A 17746-nucleotide genomic window follows, 5' to 3' on the forward strand; every position below is an offset into this window, starting at 1 on the left:
GGATGTGATCCTCCAAAGGATTTTTATGCCCCCAGTTTGCTCAAAGGCTTCATAGACTTCACTCTATGACAGTGCTGTCCAACTGGCGGCCCTTGGGCCGCATGCGGCCCGCGACCCCCCTCTGTGTGGCCCCCCCACCTGTCTGGCTGCTTTGATGGCTTACCTTTGAGTAAGCATTAAATGGTATCAGTACTGAGATTAACTGGCCCCCTGCATGGTTCTCACCTCAGATTCAGGCTGTAATCCCTCTGTATTGTTTAAACCAGCGTTTTTCAACCACTGTTCCGCGGCACACTAGTGTGCCGCGAGATGTTGCCTGGTGTGCCGTAGGCAGGGCACCAATGTACTAGGGGGGCACTGCTCTTGGCACCAATGTACTAGGGGGGCACTGCTGCTGGGCACCAATGTACTAGGGGGGCACTGCTCTTGGCACCAATGTACTAGGGGGGCACTGCTCTTGGCACCAATGTACTAGGGGGGCACTGCTGCTGGGCACCAATGTACTAGGGGGGCACTGCTGCTGGGCACAGAGTTAAATTTTTTAACATTTTCTAATGGTGGTGTGCCTCGTGATTTTTTTCATGAAACAAGTGTGCCTTTGCCCAAAAAAGGTTGAAAAACACTGGTTTAAACATGTAATCCCCTGTGTTTTTCACACCTTTTAGTTTCTGCATTGTTCACCCCCTGCAGTGTTCACACCTCAGGCTCAGGCTGTAATCACTTCCATTGTTCACTTCTTCACACCTCAGACATAAGTACTGTAGGCAGAGTATGGCACATACAGCCAGCATAGGGCAGGTAGAGTATGGCACACACAGGCAGCATAGGTCAGGGAGGGTATGGCACACACAGGAAGGGTAGGGCAGGCAGAGTATGGCACACACAGTCAGGGTAGGGCAGGCAGAGTATGGCACACACAGGAAGGGTAGGGCAGGCAGAGTATGGCACACACAGGAAGGGTAGGGCAAGCAGAGTATGGCACACACATTCAGGGTAGGGCAGGCAGAGTATGGCACAGAGTGCTGCCTGTGTGTGCCATACTCTGCTTGCCCTATGCTGCTTGTGGGAGGTGAACCTGGCAGGGGTTTGTTGTGGGAGTTTGTTAGCAGTTGGAAATAGCCATTAAATGGTCCCAAAGGTGTGTAATTATGTACTGGGGGTTGCTCTGCTATCCACAGGGGAGCAGGAGGCATATGGAATTTAAGGGTATATCTTAATATGACATAATTCTTTCACATATGAATGATGGTTGATATCCCCACAGTAAGGACCAAGCATTTGGGATTTTGCTGTGCTACCACCATTGTGATAAAATAGGTGTGGTTTGAAGTGGGTGTGGTTTCAAAAAGGGGAGTGGTCAAAACTGGCTTCCATTAGCGGCCCTCCACCATGTATGCTAGAGAAATTCCGGCCCTCAGCACCGTAGAAGTTGGACAGCACTGGTCTATGACATCAATATTTTATTATAATCCGACCCTCGAACATGCTACGTGAGAAATAATCAGCCCCACTACATGTCATAAGTTGGATAGCACTTTGTTGAAAAATAGAAGGAAGGAGGGCAGAATCACAAACAGATTTACACTTACGCTCTGGGTCCTTCATATTTAAGGATTTTATAGGCACAGTCCCAAGTGCTCTTGTATTTGTGGGCTTCCAGACCCTGCATAAAAGACAGACATTTATATATAAATTATGCTTTAATATATATTATGCCCATATAAATCCACCTGGCTAGAAAAACATACCTGCATCCTGGTCTTTACTACATCTAATGGGGTGTTGCCAAACACACTAGCAGCACCAGCAATGGCTCCAAAGGCGCCAGTCACTAATGGGTTCATTGGTTTGTTAGGGTCGTCCCCTAAAAAGAGACAGAAGTACATCTAGAGAAAATGTAGCACCAAAAATATTGTAACCCTCCTCTGGTTTGGTTATTCATTTAAAGGAAAATTATATCCTATATATAACCAGGGATTCCTTTACAAGCAAGTCTTTAAAAAAAACAACAACACCACAAGAGCACATAACTTGTTATACAGAATTTTCCTTTTCTCACATTTGCATTTGTATTAGTATGCTGGATCTGCCATATTGCATTGCTCAACTCTGCATCAAACAGCAGGGTAGCGGTAGAAATCAGAGTAACTGTACTTACCTCTGTACCAATTCCTTAAAGATGTCATAACAAAAAAGCGAATAGCTTGGTTGGATCCCTGCTTGAGCACAGTGGCTGTCAAACCCTGATAGGTCCCCTTTATACCTAAATAAAAGAAAAACAGTTTTATACATAATCAATAAGTAACTGAAGAAAACAAAGACAAGAAAAACTGACAAGTTAGACAGAGGTTACCTTGGACTCTAATGATCTCTCGTACACCATGGAAGAAACCTCTGTATTTAGGATTGGGGGAGCACTGATCATGAATAAATTTCACCTAAAGGAACAAGTAAGGATGTCAGATCAGAACCTATTTTTATGCCTTTATTTGCCTGGAATTACATCTGTGTAGCAAAAGAATGTAGCAGAGCCTAGGAAAGTTATATTTATGATTTTAGGGTTAAAGGACAACTCTACATCCTCACATTTTCCTGCAATACTGTGGTTAGTTCTCCAAGTAAACTATTACAAAACTCTGTCCTGTTTCCCATTTCCCATTTATCTGGCCCCGCTTTGCTTGTTTTAATGGCATAATAAATACAATAAAGGGTCTGTGGGAGGTATTAAGGAGCATGTGGTTAACAAACAGTGGCTTGCTTTGGAAAGGCGAAGGTTCATGTAGTGCACAGATGGTATGGAAACATGTATGTATATTTGCACTGAACTCCATGCCATTTGTGTACTAAGAGGCCCCAATGCTGTGCCTGTCAGTGTACAGTGATGTCAGAGTGGAAGGAAGGTGGGTGGAAGTAGATATACTGTTGGAGAAAATGCCTCATACAACATGGCCATGAAAATGCAGGCTGAACAAATTACATCTTTACAGAAATTTTTGTAGATATCAAGCAAGGAGAAAATTATATATGCTCAGCTTTTAATATGTCCAATCAGAATAATAATAATAATAATAATGAAGGTAGCAGGAGCCTGATTTTTCCACTACACATATAAATAATTCAAACAAGGCTGCACTTTCAGTGTTTCAGTGCCCCTGTACTGTGATTGCTGCTAATGCAAATAATACAGATCTGCCATAATATTCCTTGGTAATACACAAAATAAACACTAGATGGAGATGTGCAACAACATGTCAATGCTAATCATTCTTAAAGGAGAACTATATATATTGTTACTTTTAACTCCTTATCTTTCTATTCAGGCCCACTCTAATTCATATTCCAGTCTCTCATTCAAAGCACTGCCTGGTTGCTAAGGTAAACAAGACCCTAACAAGATAGCTGCTGTAATTCCAAAGTATAGAGTTGCTGAGCAAAAAGCTAAATAACTGAAAAACCAAAAATAATAAAAAATGAAAACCAGTAATAAATTGTCTCAGAATATCAGTCTACATCATACTAAAAGTTAATTTAAAGGTGAGCAACCCCTTTAACCTGCAGCTTGTTTTTGGAATGTTGAAGGATATCAGACTGGTAAATCTAGGAGTGTCACATTTTCTCAAGAAGGACACAGGGTGTGTATAGATTATCATGGTTTAAAGATAATATAGAAACTGGTATTACCACTATTGCTGCATGGAATTAGTGCATTTAGTGAATCAGACAAGATGCCCATAGGAACAGAGCATTTAGCAATACAATATTGTAAATGTGTTTTAAAAAAAAAACAAAAAAACACACAGCCACAGGGGAACAGTAATACTGCTACATTTTAAGGGTTTTGCTTGGGGGCAGACAAAAGCAGCCTCTAACTATGTATAATGGCATAACTAGTGTGTCTGGGTCCAGGTGCCGGATGTGCCTGGGCCCCTCTCTGCCAGAAGCATGCCTAATCTCCCCCGGACACTTGCGTGTGCAAACATCATGTTTTACCCACAGTGAGACAATATTGTGTCTACACTGGGCCCCAAGGGCGCATGGGGAACCCCCTGTAGTTACACCACTGACCACACAGCAAATTAAGCTATGCACTTTACCTAGGGAAAGGCACCAGATTCTGCCTGACATTACTTTACCAACTGTTTCAGTCACAAGAGAAGACAGGACCAGGATACAACATTAAAGAGTATAATATAATATAATTGTTTATTGCTGCTGAACTGCAAATCCCATTCTGCTCTTTTCTCCACTCATTTCTGTGTCTCCATTGACAGGCACTGTACCGGCCTGTGTGCAGACACATTAAGCATATTTCGGCACAGATATGCATACTCGTGTGTTTCCATGCTGAAATCCGCTCCATGTGTCTGCTTGCAGTGCCTGTCAGTAGAGATTCAGAATGGAGCAGAACAGATGTTTCCTGGTCTGTGTTTATATGTAGCTTGAGAAACAGCCAGGTGTGACTGTAGCCTTAAAGTTAGTAGCAGCTCGAGCAATCAGCAACTTACAGGATACTGCATATTTATCACTGGTTTAGTTTATATATCCAGACTAGGAGTATTTGACCTTGAACAGCATAGGGAGCATCTTACTCTGAGATTGCTTTTGCTGTGTCATAACAACCAACATGTTAGGGATCCAACTGGAAAGAGGCCCAGTCGGTTACGGGGCCTAGATATCCTATGCAGCTGCTGCCTTATTTCAGAGTACCTAGGGGTGACCAAGATTTCTTTCTTTACTAAGCAAATGTATTGCACATCACCACACAGAGATATTTGTCATTTGTTTATCTGTTTATTTACCAAAAGGGGGTTTAACCCCAGTTTATGTATGCACACAAATTTTTATACTGCTGTCTCCTGCAGTTCTGCATGACACTGCACTGCTGCTTCTTACTGCTCTGCACATCAATACTCTCTTATGTCCTAGAGTTTAATACGGGTATAGAACCCATTATCCAGAATGCTCAGGACCTGGAGTTTTCCGGATAAGGGATCTTTCCGTAATTTGGATCTCCATGACTTAACTCTGCTAAAAATCATTTAAATATTGAATAAACTCAATAAGCTTGTTTTGCTCCAATAAGGATTCATTATATCTTAGTTGGGATCAAGTACAAGGTACTGTTTTATTATTACAGAAAAAAAGGAAATCATTTTTAAAAATTGGAATTATTTGTTATAATGGAGTATAAGGGAGATGGCCTTCCTGTAATTCGGAACTTTTGGATAATGGGTTTCCAGATAAGGGACCCCATACCTGTAATTATTTTTATTTTTTAAAACATTATGTGTGTGCTAGTGACATAGCGGGTTCTTAGTGGCTGAACCAAATGTATTTATGTAACTACCACTCTACTGTAAAAATGTTTCCATCATCGTCTTCATCTCAAGCACAGAAAATAACATTTCCATTGTTGTACAGATCTAAACATTACCCAATGTGACTTAGGCCTGTGTTCTTGTGCATCGTAGGAGTGCAATTAAGTGAGGCTGTGGCTGCAGGGTAGAATTCAGTGTCCCAGAAGGAATGTTCTCTGGGGAAGGGCTATAGAAACCCAGACATTCACTGGAGAAGATTGTTCTACTATTAACTGGGCTTTATAATTTACTGGGTTTTTTGGTCTGTTTTTACAGCCTGCAACTTAACATGCTAAATTGCCATTGGGGTTACTGACAAAAGACTTTTATATAAGCCAAAAGACTGTCATTACGTGAAGATAAAATTTAACGGTCACTTTTTAATGCTTATCTTTTATAGAAACCCCATTCATCTTCCAGCCTGACTTGCAACTTGACTGGTTGCTAGGGTATGTGGTACACTGGCAGCCAGTTGGTTGTTAAAGGAGACATATCCTATAAAATTAAGAATGTACCAGTGAATTATACTCCTCTAGATATAGAAGGAATGTGCTTAAAAAAATTTGTATTTCAGACTGATTTATTGAGAAATTCCACCAAAACCCCACTAGCCCCGCCCTAATTTTTAGCACAAAGTGAAACCAGTATCATATATATATATGGACAATATATATATATATATATATATATATTCATAATTGCCTACAAAATTAGGGTTTTCCCATTTATCCTATATGTCCCCTTTAACATTTGTTACTAGAGAGGTGCAAAACAAAACCTTCCAAATAATCTTAGAATTCAATGTGTATAAATGGACATTTACATGTAAGGCGAACTAACCCTTTAAACGTTGCAAAATAAATGCTGTGGTGCCACATTATCTTGTGCATGGCAAGGGGAGATCCATGACATATACTGCTGGTAATAAACCTGTGCAATTCATTCTGTACAACTCTAGCCCTACAGCTGGCTTCTGCAGGGTGTCGGGGCAACGAGTGACAAAACACACTATGGGCCATATTTAGCATAGAGAGAAGAGAAACATTCTTCTCATACTTCTCCAAAAATATCCAGAACATGGATGTGTTAGTGAATTCAGATTTCTGCTAGTCAGACGATACATTTCTTTTGTTTTGCTGTACTGATCAGCAAATGTGTATATACACAAACAGGTACAAAAAGAAGGCTCCCACCTTAATGGTTTCCATGGGACAGACCACAACTACAGCTTCGGCCACACCTGCCCCCAGACCACACAGCAAACTGCGCTTACTGTCCAGCTTTCCATTAGCATCCCGCATCCGATTGCTTAGAAACTCAAACATTCCAAACCTACGGGTAAATAAAGGGAAATATGGGACAGGGAAAGAGCTAAGTGGTGAGGGCTAGGGAGAATATATGCAATAAGAGCTGATTCGGCACATATAACAGACTAATATGCCATACAGAGACATAAAGCACAAGCAGAGTTAATGCCGTAGATAGGGGAAAGAAGGAATTGGAGAAGATACAGTACATATACTTTCTCTGAATGTGAACATGAAGAGCAAAAGACACGAAACACGTGAGCAGATTACATAGTTGCCATGCGTGCTGAGACACAAGCAACAGTCCTATTGGAGCAAAATTCTTCTCTTACCTAACAGCTGCTTTGGGGATGGATCCATACAGCAAGGAACTAAGACCCCGATACAGACCTTTCACTCCATGGCCCTCCACCGTTTGCCTCACACAGTCCCCTAAAGGAGAGAATCAGACTGTTAGAAAAGAAGGCACTAGCTCACTTCTGGTCTGTACTTCATTTTCTCAAGCAACAGAACTATAAAATGCAAGTAAAAGAATGGATTTATACTCGATACATGAGTTATTTTATCCTTTTATTGACAGACATGTGTACCCATGCATGGACAAGGAGCCAGCTTCCACCTACAGTTTGATGAATATTAATGCTTTTTGTGGAAAATACCTTCAAGCAGGGAGAGCAGCATACGTGCTTAGACTGGGAAGAAAAGATACGGGCAGTCTTGTGTTTTTATAGCAATAAAATTTATGCTACCCCAAAAGATATAACATATTAACACCAATGGCACAGCTTGGCATAAATATGGCAACTCGCGTTATTTATACAAACATCACCCTTCTAATATTCTCTGTGAACTGAGGGTGAGGTATAATAAAGAGGTTAGTAAATTCTTCTAGATATCTTCTTTTATCTCTGTAGCAAAAAAATACTAGTTGAACTGCTATGGGCCCCAGTCCAGCCAGTGGGATTTTATTTCTGAGGGAGTTTAACTCTCCATGTGACCTTCCAAAGGCAGAAGAACAGGTCCTATGGCTTGCATTCTTATTTATGCAGGCACTGCTAGGCCAGCAAGGACATAATTATCTGAGGCCAGCCTGTAGAAAGGTGGTGAGAAGGCAGAAGGGCAGCCTCGATGTTGGATGTTCAAAGCAAACAAGTGCCTGTGTAAATACAGGGATGCCCCAAAAGAAAGGAATTTATAGCCTTTTAGACTGGAGCAGATAGGTGAAATTCACAAACACCAGCTACAGCTTCAAATTTGGCTTTACTACAATAACCAGTAGCAGCCAATTAATAATTAACAAGATCAGTTTTATGAAGTGCTGTTCAATGTAAAACCAAATAAAATGCATTATAATCAGATGATGTAAATGAAAGTGACTGGCGATCTGGGGGCCACACGCATTCCTTGTAGAGTGAAATCTGGTCCAGAAAAACACAGTGCTGTGTTAGACTAAAAAGTAAATTTTTGATCAATTACTGCTGTGGTGTAAATATTAGCGACGCCCCGAATCCATGATTTGGTTCAGGATTCGGCCAAGATTCGTCCTTTTTAAGATTTCTAATACATGCCTTTTGCCGAACCGAATCCTTAAAATGATGTGACTTTTTGTCACATAAACATGGCAATTGACATTTTTTTTGCCGCATGCAACTTAGGACATAGATTACGTTCGGTAATTGGCCAAATCTATCACAAAGGATTTGAGGTTCGGGCGGATACTAAAATAGTGGATTCGGTGCATTCCTAGTAAATATGCATGCAAAGGTGCCCAAATACAATTGTTACTGGTTGTAGATCAGATCTTTGTTGAATTGTTTGGCAGCCCCTCCCCTAAATGACAAGGCACATGCACACATGTAACCCTAACAAGCCTGGCGCAGAGCTATTTATTTGGTGATCTGGCTAGACTAATAGGTTTGTACATGTATGGATGGCTTAAGCTTGCCAACATAGATTGTATTTATTTTCCCCTAAATGTAGTTACTGCTAGGTTTAACTTAAACAAACAGTAACACCAAAAAATGAAAGTGTTTTAAAGTAATTCAAATGTACTGTTGCCCAGCACTGGCAAAACTGGTGTTTTTGCTGCTCTGTAGCCATGGGGACAGCCATTCATGTTAAAAAAAAAAAAAAAGGCACAGGTTATAAAGCAGATAACAAATAAGCCCTATTTAATATATTGGGGTTTTATCTGTTAGGGCCGTGACAGACGGGGAGATTAGTCGCCCGCGACCAATCTCCCCAAAATGCCATCCCACCGGCTAAAATATAAATCGCCGGTGGGATGGCATACGCAGCGATTTGCCGAAATCGCCAAAGTTGCCTTGAGAGGAATAATAAACGCACCTCTGTCTTTATATAAGAAGTGGCATAGCTTCGCTGAAAAAGCTATATAGAAAAGAATAAGACCCACAGTGTTCTCGCCCATGGTTTTTGCTTAGCCCCTCCCCCCCCATACTCACATATGCCTCGATACCGTGGGGGATTCGCCTTCTCGTCAAGCTGTAGCTGTGTCTTGACATATTCTGTAGGGAATGTGATGCAGATTTCTATCCCGCCGGCAATGCCACCTGTTGGAGCAAAGGCAATGAAATAAGAAAATCGGCCTCCATTTCCACTAAACCCGCTTGGAGCTATGGTCTTGTCTATATATTATAATGATAAAAGTAATGTCATGGATTGATGGGCATTCGCTCTCAAGATCAGACTTGTCTTGAAAAGATTGTTTAAAATTACGATTTGCCCATCAACTAAAACAACCATTTCAAGCAATATTGTTGAGTTGAAACTAGGAAAAATGCCGCTTGGTCCTGCAAATAATTGGATAATGGACAATTTCTTTGCTAACAATGAAAATTTTCAAACCTGCCTGATCGATTTTCTTTTTGAGCCTATGATTAAGGGGTTGTTTCCAAAACTCGTCAGGCTGTCTGCTTCACAGTAGCTACTCATGTTTTTATATTTAATGCAATAAAGGACTTTTTTTTAGGGAAGAAGTGCAATTTTTTCCCTTTTTTCTATAGTGTTACAGCAGCGGAGCACTGCCTGAACATGGCCAGCACCCATCTCTAGTTTCTTCCCTGGACACTGGGTAGGTACATAGGAAGGGGTGAGTCTGTGCAGAAAGATATATTTTTCCATTGCTTTATCTAGAAAACTGCAAGCTGTAATTACTTCCAATAATACTGGAAAATCTGGAAATGTTTGTATGCGGTAATTGTTACCAGAGCCTGAAGGGCTTGCACTCTGACACACATTTCTCATCATTTATTTGTATCCTTGAATTCCTGGGACAGTTTTTGACAAGTTGTCTAGTGTCACAATTAAAAAAAATCCAAAATAACAGGAAAAGCAGTTTATAATTGGGAGCTTCATACAATTCCACTGATGGTGCATGTGTTAACTGTCTATTTGGGCAAGAAGAGAAACACTCCAAGCTACAACCACTGTTATCTCATATTTATCTGTATAATAAACACATGGCAGGAGATATTGGCACTTCCCTGCCCAAAACTGCTCTAGTGAAAATACGCCCGGTGTGCCATGGCCCTTAAAGGTCCCCATACACGGGCCCCATTGCCGCCAATATAATTTGATCGTTTGGCCCCAGAGCCAAACGATCGAATTTAGCCTACACGTTCCTCGATATCGCCCACCTGTAGGTGGGGATATCGGGTGAAGATCCGCTCGAATCTTAACGTGTATGGGGACCTTAAGGCTTCAATAGCTTCTATCTGAATTGTGGGGGGGGGTTGTTGGGGGGAACTGGGAAACATAGTTTAAGAAAATCTCGATGACCAAAGATATTTAATCACTGAACTAAACAAACAAAAGATTAATCTGAATTGACATGCCAGCTGTTTGTACCCAGTATATGTTAATTCGTTTTCCTGATGTTTATTGCAATGCTGTTGCTTTCAGGTCTGGTCTCTGCAGACGTTTATCTGTTGCCTAAATAATACCCCACCCCAATAGTCTCACAGCAATTGTGCTCAGATTTAGAGGACACGTAAAACAATGAAAATAACAGCATATTTAAAAAAAAAAATAAAAAAAATCAGGTTATCTAGAAGTGATGCAACATTTTCGAAAATGCTGATGTGTGTGAATGTCAGTAAAGCATTTTCATTCTCTGGAGTTACCTCCCCCTCTACTGCCATTTGTCTGCATGTAATTGTGCCTAGCCTTCCTTTATAGCATGATAAGCATGAGTCAACGTGCCACCAGGAAGCCTCTCTCTGATTGGCCAGATGAGACACATCCCCCATTACTACTCAGTAATCACAAGGACAGGATGGTGTGTGTGTGTTCCATTTACAAGTCAGTGATTGGCTTAGGCTGTCAGATGTCGGCAGGATACACATGAAAGCAAAGCAGCCCAGCGAGTGCCTCCTCGCTCTTCCTACACTTTCATCACCAATCACTTCTTTACTGTCCAGTCCTGTTTGTCAGGGGATTCTGGGGCTTGTAGTTCACCAAGCCAACAAGTTAAAGAACCCAAATTCCTAAGGCCGAGGCAAATGATAGGTGCAATACTGCACTGAAAATAATTATTATGGGAATACTAGCAGTTCCACACTGGGGTAAGCGCAAGAATAATAGGATATCAAAGCAAATTGCAACCAGCTTTATGTGTAGGATGGCATTTATTATCATATATCATTTCCTGTAAAATATGCATTTTAATGTAACCAAATAAAAAAATGCTTTGAAGGAATGAAATAGGATTTAACAGGGGTAGTTGTACTGTTTAGGGCCACAGGTTTGTGGGTTATTACTGCTAAATCAATTATGCTAAAGATTTAGCAGCCCTTAGCAGCCTTTAGCAGTGAATAAGAGAATAATTAGGTTGTGCCAGCCATTATTTCCTACAGACATAAAACTAGCCACTTCTCTGTAAGAGTTTTATGGCCCTGAGGCCCATGCTAGGAACAAAGACTGTACATGTAAATACACTAACAGGACAAACACATGAATAGGCCACATTCCTGAAAGAACAGCCGGGCCAGAGCTAGTCCTGGGGCTGGAGGGGGAGTAGGGGTATTAAAAAGGGAAAGCTGAAATAAACTGTGTGGATGGGAAAGAATGTAACAAACAACATAGATTCAAAAAGAAATAGGGCTTTTACCTCTACAGAAATTAGCAGTATTCTACAATAAACCTTCCAGTGCGACCAGAAAAGCAGGTAATTTACACTGCTAAATTTGTATAACTTCTTATTGCTTATCTTTCTCTTTGGGAAATATTTGGGAATTCTGAGTTAATAAGAGTTGTACAGAGACACACACTGAATGAAGTTTACATTCCAAACCAGAGAGCTGCAAGACAAAAGGGCTGAAAGCCACAGGGAATAACTGCTATATTAACATTGCTATCCATTATTATTAGGAATCTTAGCACTAATAACACTCAGCCTTACTGCATGTGTTTTATCAGGCAACAGTAGCTCAGGGTGCCAAAGGTATTTCAGTCAAAGCTTTTATACTGACACTGGATAATGTGCCTTGCTCTATAGGGGACATACTGACACATCTTTTTGACCTCCATCAGCACTAAGAAATAACAGACAGTATGAAATGAATATACATGGGAAGATCCACTTATTTGCCTATACACACACCGAAGTAGTCATTTTTTCACAGCATTTTTTACCTGATAGATATCTGGCTGATTCTTGACTGAAGTAAGGAAGGTCTTCACAAAAAGCCCCCTCCACAGGCCAATAAAGAAGCCAAGTCAACAGCTTTTATTGGCCTGTGTATAGAAAGCTTTACATTAGCTTTAGAGCTACAGGACATGGGGCTTATTCTCAACTGCCTGGCACCCCCACTTCTACCTCTCAATTATTTAAACAGTAAAATACTTGATAATGCTCTTCAGCCCAAATAAACCCACTTTAGCTTCAAGATTAAGTAGCTTTGTATTATGATGTGGAGGCATTTATTAAAGAGTTCTCCATTTGGGGCCACAAATGTGCATTAACTAAATACTGCTGTGTGAGCATTTTTATGGAAATATCACAATTCTTATTTATTTAACAGCCAATATCACACAACTGCAACACATGCTGAGGAGAAAACAATCATGTGCTCCTCTTGCATGCTGGGATAATATGTTGCAATGGTTTGCAGCACTCAATGTACAGGCATTGCTTTGGAACTTTTTACTTTCAGAGCAAAGGTGTTTGCCATTTGAATCCTACACCACTCAATTTAAGTATACCATTTTTCCACCACCCTTAACCTTATCCTTACGGAGAATAAATCCACAGTGCCTATTTATAAGTCTTTGAGACAGACCCAACCCACAGTATGAAATACCCCCCTTACAATAAGGGTGCAGATTAGAACAAGTTATATGTCAGGGGCAGACAGTTTATGGAATAGAATAGGATACTTCACTTACATCTACTGTATGCCAAGATAAACAAAAGTTAATTTTATTTCCCATGCGTGGGTCCATATAGGGGAAATGAAGAATACTGGGCAAGCACTCATATAGAAAAGTAGTTCACAAAACAGCAATACCTTTTTTGCTCTTCTGTACCTCAGCTCTTCACCAGGGGAAAGGTAACTAGGGGAGAAGGTTACTGGGCAGAACACAGACTATGTAAATAATCCAATGGCTGTGAGTACTTATTCGCTGAGTGCAGATAATGTAGAGATAACGAATCTAGCATATACAAGAAAAATACCCCATCACAATTGTTGAAAAAATACATTATCACTTTGTTCATTAATTTTATGAAAACTGTGTATATTAAATCTTGGCAAATGATGCCAACTAATTATTGTGAATGAAGGAACACAAACCCAGATGATGGAGGTGATATCGCAGACCACAGATAGCCATAGTCATTGTAGTCCTTAACCTGAAGGTCAATTACATTTAGATTTAAGATCAATACTTATTACAATACTTAGGGGCTGATTTACTAAGACATGATTTCGAATCCGAATTGGAAAAATTCCGATTGGAAACGAACATTTTGCGACTTTTTCGTATTTTTTGCGATTTTTTCGGCGTCTTTACGATTTTTGCGTAAAAACTCGATTTTTTCGTAGCGTTAACACTTGCGCGCAAAGTCGTGCCTTTTTCGTAGCGTTAAAACTTAAAAGGCGCGACGTTTCGCGCAAGTTTTAACGCTACGAAAAAATCTCGACTTTGCGCAACTTTCGTAATGGCTACGAAAAACTCGCGTTTTTACGCAAAAATCATAAAGACGCCGAAAAAATCGCAAAAAATACGAAAAAAAAAACGCAAAATTACCGATCATTACGAAAAAAACGCAATCGGACGCATTCGGCCCGTTCGTGGGTTAGTAAATGTGCCCCTAAATCTTTTTCCAATAAAAAAAAAAAAAGATTATGTTTAGAAGCCCAAAAAACTGAGCATATATTAACAGATCACCCAAAGTAGACAGAATCAAAGCAGCTGATTAGAGTAACAGATAAGGTAGAAAGTTGTAGGTGCCAGGCAGTCTGATGAACTGACAAATGGCTAGCCCTGTAATTAGGTAAAGCGTACACACACCTTGCACAGAGTAGCTTGCCATGAATCCCAACCCTACATTAAGGCTAATGGCACATTATTTGTTTTCTCCACTGGCATTTAATCATGTCCAGTTATTAAGAGAATGGTGTCTGCCTGTCACTGCACACACAGGTCAGATTGCATTTCACTACAGTGAAAGGCAAATGCTATTTATCTAAAGGTGGCCATACATGGAACGATATTTAGCTGCCGATATCTGTCCTTTAGACCGATTCAGCAGCTTATCAGCCCGTGTATGGGCACAAACGACAGGCCTGCCCGACAGACATCTGGCAGATCTTGATGGGACAGGTTTGTCTTTTCCATCGGAGACAGTATTGGCTCGTTGAAGCCCCAAACATGATCTAATAGTGAATGGAAACATGTGAAACAAATATCGAAGAACATGCAAATACAATTCCTCTCTTCCAGACCAGAAATTTGGAATATATTATGTGACAGATCAACGTTTGCATACTCTTTTGGCACATTTGGATTACTCATGCCAGCCTATCCACATGGCACTATGTATATTTCTCCAGTGTTTGCTAGTTACTATAACCATATACAAAAAAAATTATGGTAAAATATACTGAACATTCTGAACTAGACCCTGTACCACATGTGGAACCTTTGACTCCAGCCTATTAAACCACAGCATCCAACCAAAATATTCCTTTAATATTACTACATTGAACCAATATGATTTAATTTCTGATTGATAGCTGCTAGTTACAACTTTGGGGTATAACAACACAAGTTTTTGAACAGGCCACACTGAGCTAAAAGAAAGCCTAAACATATGGGATACACAATGCTGGTAATTGAATGTGTGCATTACAGATGATTCTGTCCAGCCAGTTCTAGCATAAATTGTACAGCTCATTATTTCTGTTCCACAGCATCTGTGATGAACTGTCATAGTCAAAGGAAAATTGTCAGACTCCAGGGACATGAAAGATTGGTGATATCTCCTGGATCTAGTGGAAATTGGTTTGGTTATTTATGGCAGTCTCGCTTGGTCAATATACAATTTTAGGCATTCTAGACACGAGTGATATGTTGTCTGTGTGTCAAGTATACAAACTAGATTTTTGATATTATTCTCGACAGTTAAGGAATACTGTCACTCCTGACAACAAAATATTAATCTTCCAGGTTCAGACATTTAATTTGCAATATGCTTACATCATCATGTCAAGCCTTTGCCCAAACCAATTCATTGGCTGCTTGTGCATTCTAACCAGTTGCATATATTGAAAGGTCGTTGGTTAATTTTTTCCTTGCAATGGCATAGGCAAACAGACTCAGCAGATCACAAATATAACATATTGTTGTTAGATTTGCAGCACTCTGTCACAGGCACAGGAAGCAATGTCAGAATGACAGTAAAAGTAATTACTATATAATGTAATGCTGCCCTGTACTGGTACAACTGGTGTGTTTTCCTTAGAAAGACTACTATAGTTTATATAATAAAGCTTTTGTGTAGCCATGGGGGCAGCCATTTACAGGAGAAAAGGCACAGGTTACTTAGCAGATAACAGATAAAACCCCATTATATTCTACAAAGCTTATCTGTTATCTGCTATGTGCCTGTGCCTTTTCTCCTTTTTCCCAGCTTCAATGGCTGCCCCCGTGTTAACATAGCAGCTCATTTATATAAACTATAGTAGCATTTCTGTTGCAAACTTACCAGTTTTACCAGCACAGGGCAACTGTACATTATATTTTAATTACTTTAAAACACTTTCATTTTTTTGGTGTTACTGTTCCTTTAAGTCTGTCGCCTATACTATGCGTGACATCATAAAAGGAAGTTAAAAAGCAACTACAGTGTTTATAGACAAGAACAGTTTGTGCAGAAGTGAAGGATCAGCAGAGGGTGGATTCTGAGGTGAATATCTCCTCAGCTGCACATTTTTTGTTATTTATATGGCAATTGGGCATGCTTTTGCTAAGTGAAGGTGGCCATACACCTTAAAGGACATAAACGCCACACACAAAAATGTAATCAGTGAACTGCCTCTTTGAAATCTTTCAATACCTGCCACTCTGGTTGTCCGGAGATTAATAGTAAGGCTGCAACATTTCCTTAATCACTTAGATTTCCTTCTCCTCCTGTAACCCACTCAGCCCCCTCCCTCGGGAATTTGCTTTGGCTGTTGGCTTGTGGGCATGCTCAGTTGTTCTAAACTCAGATTACTAAACACGCCCCCAGTCTAGCAGCCAATGAAGAGATGGCATTGCTGGTTCCCACAGAAACTCAGCTCTAGCTGTCTGCTTCAATTTTTTCCTCCTAATCTCCTGAGCTCAGCTTTACCATTACAGTGCTCAAACAAAGCAGAACTTTTATCAGAGACAGTTGTGCCTGTGTGAGGCTGTATTCTTAATGAAATGTATGCTGAATAAGAGTGTTTGTGTGTGTGTGTATGCTGTTTGCAGATTTAAATGTATCTGATTATGTATCAGGGGAAAAACGGCCACCGGGTAAAAGCTGGTATTTGGTTTAGGAAAATGTGATGGTGCTGGCAAGCGGAGGGGATATATGCAGTACACATGATGCCATTTGGATGGGGGAGATGTGCCCAACTGATACATTGTAGGCAAATGTAGGCTTTACATGTCCTTTAAGAGTTGCTCATTTGGCAAATGGTTCTTTACACAATATGGCACCTTATTATGGCCAATATTGGATGGATCCAACTGTTTGGCACTTGGGAGAGGACTGAGCTGATTAACGAGCAATGCGGCCTTCATCCCAATGGTTTTTGTAAGCCTGTTTGATAGATATTTGGCCACATCTTAGCCATACATTGGATTGGGCATCTGACAGGGCCTGTACAAGGACAAATAAGCTTCCAACTTGGTCTGAAGGGGTTAAATCTGCAGCTTAAATCTGCCTGTGTATGGCCAGCTTGCTACTTGAAGATCCTACACCTGGCTATCGCTTGTCACTATAACCAGACTACCGCAGCACAAATATAGCTGCCCCCTAGATGAACACAGGGATCAGATAGGTAATGTAAAAGCATCGGGCAACATTTTTCCTCTTAAATTATAAAAGACATGACAATGTTATGATAGTTGTAAGACAAGAGGTTTTAGCTAATGTTAGTATCTCTTTAAATGATTAATTGACTGCAGTACTTTTGTCCATTATGTTTTTTAAGTGCTTGCACTAATTTATTGTTTTTAGTGTGACTATCCTCAAGGCTAGTGCCACATGGGGCGGGGTGTATTTATCCACAGGCCGCGAATCCACCCCGTCTTGCTTTGGCCTTTGACAGTACCAGGCTTGTAAGCATGGACGTTGCCATGCTGACTCCTGCTGTTGTTAGCACTATTTGTACAGCAAACAGATGATAAGCTATTAACAAGGCTATTGTTTTAAAGTAACAATGGTAACAGTCAAGGCTTACTGCTTACTGCTTTCTGCACACCTATCAGATAAAAAACATTAATATACAAAGCAAGGTGGGCAGCTTCTGAGAAGACCTGGATTCACCTGGTAAAAAGAAATATTAAGGTTATTCCATGCATGTTCGC

At 40.4% G+C, this 17746-nt stretch overlaps 1 protein-coding gene across 1 annotated transcript in view; it reads right to left on the bottom strand.

Annotated features, from left to right (window-relative positions):
* The window catches only part of slc25a1 (solute carrier family 25 member 1), a 30104-nt gene that overhangs the window by 7171 nt on the left and 5187 nt on the right, over positions 1 to 17746 (bottom strand). Inside the window, 7 exon segments of the mRNA NM_204060.3 lie at positions 1590 to 1663; positions 1749 to 1864; positions 2159 to 2263; positions 2354 to 2438; positions 6551 to 6689; positions 6997 to 7096; positions 9127 to 9234. Coding sequence (NP_989391.1) covers positions 1590 to 1663; positions 1749 to 1864; positions 2159 to 2263; positions 2354 to 2438; positions 6551 to 6689; positions 6997 to 7096; positions 9127 to 9234 — 727 coding nt within the window.

The sequence above is a fragment of the Xenopus tropicalis genome, chromosome 1 (assembly GCF_000004195.4).
Source record: "Xenopus tropicalis strain Nigerian chromosome 1, UCB_Xtro_10.0, whole genome shotgun sequence".
NCBI lineage: Eukaryota > Metazoa > Chordata > Amphibia > Anura > Pipidae > Xenopus > Xenopus tropicalis.